The sequence below is a fragment of the Symphalangus syndactylus genome, chromosome 9 (assembly GCF_028878055.3).
Source record: "Symphalangus syndactylus isolate Jambi chromosome 9, NHGRI_mSymSyn1-v2.1_pri, whole genome shotgun sequence".
Taxonomy (NCBI): domain Eukaryota; kingdom Metazoa; phylum Chordata; class Mammalia; order Primates; family Hylobatidae; genus Symphalangus; species Symphalangus syndactylus.
In genome coordinates, this window is record NC_072431.2 from 57,534,466 (window position 1) to 57,540,465 (window position 6,000).

At 48.8% G+C, this 6,000-nt stretch overlaps 1 protein-coding gene across 3 annotated transcripts in view; it reads right to left on the reverse strand.

Annotated features, from left to right (window-relative positions):
- The window catches only part of SMURF1 (SMAD specific E3 ubiquitin protein ligase 1), a 117,829-nt gene extending 112,067 nt beyond the window's left edge, over positions 1 to 5,762 (reverse strand). For 2 of the 3 annotated variants that reach the window (XM_055292417.2, XM_055292416.2), the window contains exon 1: positions 5,381 to 5,761. In XM_055292417.2, coding sequence (XP_055148392.1) covers positions 5,381 to 5,435 — 55 coding nt within the window. In that variant the 5' untranslated portion in view covers positions 5,436 to 5,761. Of the gene's footprint in view, positions 1 to 5,380 lie in introns of all 3 variants that reach the window. The other variant, XM_055292413.2, reaches the window with a different exon arrangement.
- Between the last annotated feature and the right edge of the window lie 238 nt (positions 5,763 to 6,000).

Sequence of the window (6,000 nt, forward strand, 5' to 3'; positions counted from 1 at the left end):
AGTCTAGTTAACTGGATCACTAAGGTGATATTGAAACATTATTTGTCTTTTTGTCTTTTTTTCTTTCTTAATCCATGAGGAAATATTTCATAAATAACACAGCCTCCAAAACCTCCTTTCTTTCACCCAATTTTCCACACTGGAACCTGACATTGTGACTGAACCAAGAAAATGAAAATGTGTGGAAGACAGAAAAACCCAACATTCAGAAACGACTTTTGTAACTGCAAGACTAGAGGTTTTAAACTCTGACAGATGGACTTGAAGTAAAAAAATCCTAGTTTGATAAATCAAAACTACTGTAAAAATGGAGATAGAAATAAAGCATATGAAAGATTTCATGTCTAAAGTCAGTTGGGTGGGTCAAGAAGACTAAAAGGAAAAAAAACGGATTTGAAAAAAGAAAGTTGTTTTAAAGGGCAACACAAATGTGATCAAATCACAAAATCAATGACAAAAACCTCCATTTGGCAGAATGTGATTCTTCTTAAAGTATAATTGCAATTCAAGTTTTGCAACAGCATTTGTTCTAACCCATCCTACACCTTCCAATAATTCATCTCAAAGAACTGCCTTAACTGTATCTTCCTAAACTTGAGGCAGACCCTAAGGAAAATGTAAATGCAAAGGGAGCTAAAAACTGACCACTTATTCCATCTTATCACAGCAACTGTGTTATATGGTTTTTGAAACAAAAGTTTTGCCTGCCTTACATAAGTGAGGTTCTTAGCTGGTACAAATTGACAAAGTCAACAGTCTTAACAATTTTCTTAATCTTTCTTGAGAAACTTAACTATTTTGAATCAATTGAGACACCTGTAATTGATCAATCAACGTCATCAACCGCTATTACTACAACTATTTCACTCAAAGTTGCACCATCTGAATGCCAAAACACAAGTCACCCTTACATCCCATGAGCTACAATTTTAAAAACAACCTCATATTTCCACATGCTATCAAGGAAACTCTCTTTGTTCCTCTCTATTTGGAATTAAGAGTTTTTCTTGCTTCACAATATGCAGTCATGCTCCAAAAGATATAAAAACACCAGGAAATCTGAGAGTATTTCAATGCATAAAAGCACAAAAAAGTTTAGGCACTCGGTATTTCAACTAATTGGTTGACATTACAATAAAATTTAATTTTCTTGAAGAGCATTGTAGAACCCCGAATTCCATTCTTTTACCCAAAGTGGTCTAAACAATGTGTCTGGGATTCATTTGTGTACCAGACAAGAACAAAGTTTTTGCAAATCCTGCTTGATTTTTCAATCAAAATGTTTCTAAAGTGTTTGATTTGCCAGTGAACTCCAATGACTACAAGATAATGCTCTTTAACAACGATCACTTGATTCTGGATATATTATGCCCCCAAACCTACTGAAACCACTTAAAAACTATTTTCCTACTAAAATACCACAAAAACATTCGTTAAAATGTTATTATTTTAAATATAAAGGCTCAAAGATTCTTCTACTGTTTAGACCAGGTTGCCAAAGCAGTTCAACATATTACCTAACAGTTTTCAAAAACAATCCCACATGAAGAAATGAAGTCATAAATGTAATCAATACACAAAATTAATGCTTGGCATAAGTCAAACACATGTGCTACACTCCAACACAATTTTCTGAATATCACGATTAAGAATACCGGTAAGCCCAAGTGCCCAACAGTAATTTGAAATAAGTAGGTAGCTAAATTGATATATCCTGTGAGAAGGAGGATCAAAGAGTATTATAATGGAGCTGAAATCTCATTTGATATATAAAGAAACTGAGACCCAAAAAGGTTAAGTAACTTGTTCCGTAACATGTAGTTAATGAGAAATCTGTCTAGAATCTAGGTCTCTTAACTGTAAATCTAATGCCCTATTCACCCCCAAATAGAATCGTGGACCCCAAAGTTCTAAATGTAGTATCTTCAATATCTTTTTTTTTTTTTTTTTTTTTTGAGACAGAGTCTGCTCTGTCGCCAGGCTGAAGTGCAGTGGCGCAATCTCGGCTCACTGCAAGCTCCACCTCCCAGGTTCAAGCCATTCTCCTGCCTCAGCCTACCGAGTAGCTGGGACTACAGGTGCGTGCCACCACACCCAGCTAATTTTTTGTATTTCTACTAGAGACGAGGTTTCGCTGTGTTAGGACGGTCTCAATCTCCTAACCTCGTGATCCGCCCCACCTCAGCCTCCCAAAGTGCTGGGATTACAGGCGTGAGCAACCACGCCCAGCTAATTTTTTGTATGTCTAGTAGAGACGGGGTTTCACCGTGTTAGCCAGGATGGTCTCAATCTCTTGACCTCGTGATCCGCCTCAGCCTCCCAAAGTGCTGGGATTCAGGCGTGAGCCAGGGCGCCAGGCCATCTTCACTATCTTTGCACTGAATTTCACTTTGTGTGTATTCATTGATTGGTTGAAATATCCCTCATTTTTAAAAGTCCTTTTTTTTTTTCAAATAACAAACATGGAAATAAACTCTGAAACCTGTAACAAAAGTATTCAACTTTTGAAAAGATTGCTACTCAACATCCCAGAAGTGAGAATTCAAACTTCCCTTAACCAGAAAGATGAGGCTAAAACCTATTCCACTGTCAACAAATTTCTAGTTCAAACCTTTCAAGGTAAACTAAGGTTCCACGTACTGGCATTGCATGTATACACCATCACCGCTAAACCGCAATCCTACTGTAAGGATGATCACACTCACAAATCCTCTCAAACCATTCATAACATCTACTGAAAGGGAAAGGAAAAGGGAAAAGGTGTTTCAGAAAGAACACTCATCACCTGATCCTTCCCTATCAAATGTCATCCAAAAATTCCTTAAAGGATTCTTGCTTCGATAATCTAAATTCCTGAATCCAAAAATAATTTGGGAGGAGGACAAACCAAGTCCTCTCTTTCAAGGCCCAGGCTTGGCAACTAGGATTGATTAATATATATATACCAGACATAAACATTTCAATTAAAACCTATTCCTTCTAAAACATTCATCATATTTCTAACACAAAATCAGTTGCTTTCGCTTTTAACAAGATTCCTGAAACCAATCTGATGTCAGTTACAGACTGAGTTGTAAATCAGAACCAAGTTAAAAGCTTTACAAGTATTACAATCTCAAAAATGTTACTTTTATCTTACCACATAAATAAAAGTGTATCTACATTGTATCTACAAAGTGAGAAGTGTTTCCTATCAGCCCTGGCATAAGAAATATATTTCCCCAGAAGCAAAGATCCCAGGGGAAACTACCTCTTACGTTACAAAACCAGGGTCTGGGTTTGGGTCCAAATCATTATCTGATATCTTTATACAAAAAAACAAAACCTTCTCTTAAGACAAAAGTTGGGCCATGCAAAACTATGGGCTCTCAAAGTAAATTTTAGTTAAGAAAAAGTTACCTATTGTTTGCATGGATTTTACCGATGACTTTATGGCTGCGCATCTGCCATAAAGTGTTCAAAACGCTCATTCTCTCTTTGAAAGGACCTGACCAGACCAGGACTTTGGAGTTCTCACCCGACTGAGCCACTGAACAGAAAAATCCAGGGGAAAATCCCTGACGGGGATTAGAATGAACTTTTTAGTTTCCTTCGAGAGCTGGAAATATTCGAGTTTGGAAAGTCCCGGAGCAGAGCCACATTTGCAACACGGCCATCCTGCTTTAGGGATGAACTGAAACTGGGAAGAGAGTAGTACCAATGAGAGTCAGAAAGGGAAGACGAGGATGCAGCCTGGTCCAGAACCTCTGGAGCCCGGGGGGAGACAGGTTGGCATCACATCCGCGCCACCAAGTCGCAGGCCCACGGCAGAGCGTTGCGCTCACCCTTGACGGTGGCACTACAGAGCCACCCAGGAAACACGGACTTTTCATTGAAGACGAAATGAATCAAGGAGCCTGCGTGTGGGCAGCTTCCAAAGCCTCCAGTGAGTGTGGGAGTAGGGATCAGAGTCTCACGGGCGCTCGGGGTTGCTGAGTGTGGGGGTGATGGTGAAACAAAATGCAGAAAAGGTAAAAATTGAAGAAGCAGAGTCAAAAGTAGCTAGCGGTCTGGCCTGAGAGACAGGAAGTGGCCCAGACTGAGAATGAAGAGGGCTGGACCAGGAAGAAGTGAGGAGAGCAGGACTGGGAGCAGCTACAAGATAGGATTGAGGAATTTCAGGCTGAAGGAAAGAAAGGGTGGTGGCCCCGCCAGACAGCAACGAGGGGGCGGGGCTAGGCAGGAATTAAGGCGGGGCTTGAAAGTGAGGGGCGGGGCTAGGGGAAGCAGGGAGGAGGACGGTGTGGGGGGTGAGGGAGAAACGAAAGAGGATGGGGGAGTGAGAAGAGGGTGGGTCGGGGCAGGAGGGGAGAAGCAAGGGGGCAAGTGGAAGGGGAGGTAGCAAAATAGGTTGGAAGTGGTGGGAAAGACCAGGAGGATGAGGGGAGGGAGCAGGTGGGAGAGGAAACAAGAAAGCAAGAGAGATGATGGGAAAGTGGTGAGAAGTGAGGGATGGGACCAGGGGAATAGAGGCAAGGCCAGGAGGGAAAAGCGAGGGGGCAGGTGGGCGGAGAGGATGGGAAGCGAGGAGAAGGATGGAGGGGGTAAAAACGGCGGAGGAGGAAAAAAAGGAGAGAAGGGGGCGGGACCAGGAAGAAGTGAGGGCCGATGCTAGGAAAGAAGTGAGGAGGCGGGACCAGGAAGAAGTGAGGGCCCAGGCTAGGAAAGAAGTGAGGGGGTGGGACCAGAGAGAAGCGAGAGAGCTGGACGCAGGGAAGAAGCGAGGGGGCGGGGCCAGAAAGTAAGGAGGCGGGAGCAGAGAGGAGAGGGGGCGGGGCCAGGGAGATGTGAGGGGTCAGGTGCGGGGGGCGGGGGAAAAGGTGGGGAAGAGAGAGGACCACCAGGGATGGAGGTGAACGGCAAGGGGGCGGGGCCTGGAGGGAGAAGCGAGGGGTCAGGTGCTAGGGAGAGGAAGGGAAGCGAGAGGCAAGGGGCCGAGCCGGGGAGAGGTGAGGGGAAAGGGAAAGGGCCTGGAAGGAGATGCAAGGGCCTGGGCCAGGAAAAGAGAAGCGAGGGGCGGGGCCAGGGAAGGAGATGCAAGGGGCGTGGTCGTGAATGGAAATGAGAGGGGCGGGGCCAGGACAGAGATGCGAGGGGGCAGGTGCGGGGGAACAGGAGGGAACGCGAGACCGAGGGGGCGCGAGCGGCCAGGGGGCGGGGCCGGGCAACAGCGAGGGGGCGGGGCCGGGAGGGAGAAGCGAGGGGCGCACGCCGAAAGGGGTGACGAGGTCCTGGGACAACGGCCGGCGTGGGGGAGGGCCGCTTCCAAGGGCGCCCTGCGGGGAATTCCGGGGAGGGCGAGGGGGCGCCGGGGCACGGGTGGGCCTCCCGCCGGCCGTACCTGTCAGACGGATCTTGATGCTGGAGCCGTTCCTGCGTGTCCCGGGGTTCGACATCTCCCGCCAACGATCGGGCAGCCGCGGATCCAGCGCCGCCGCCCCCCGGCCCGGCCCGGCCCGGCCCCGCCGCCGCCGCCTCAAGGTTACGGCTCCGGGCTGGGCGCCGGGGTCCGAGCCGGGACACAAACTCCGCGGCCCAGGCGTCCGGGCGGCAGGCGGATGGTCAAGCCGGGAGATCAGCGCTCGCTGCGGCGCTCTGACCCTCGCTCCTCCCAACCGAGCCCAGTCCCGAGTCGCCGCCGCCGCCGCCGCCGCCGCCTCCACCACCTCAGAGCCGGACGCCCGCCGCCCTCGCCGCTTCCGCCGCTGCCGCCGCCTCCCCGAGCCGCGCGCGCGCCCGCCGCCTTGCCGGCCAGGCCCTGCGCGCCCCCGCACCTGCGTGCGTGCGCGCCCCCGCCACGTACGCCGGGGCGGGGCGGGGTGCGCCGCTACGTCGCCCGCCCGCCTGCCTCGGGCGCGCGGGGCGCGGATCCCGGGGATTGGGGTCTTCCCGCTTCCTCGGGCCGGTGGGTGGGAGGGTGTGGCCCCGAGCCCGGGAAGGGAGAGCAGAGCTGGCCCTGGG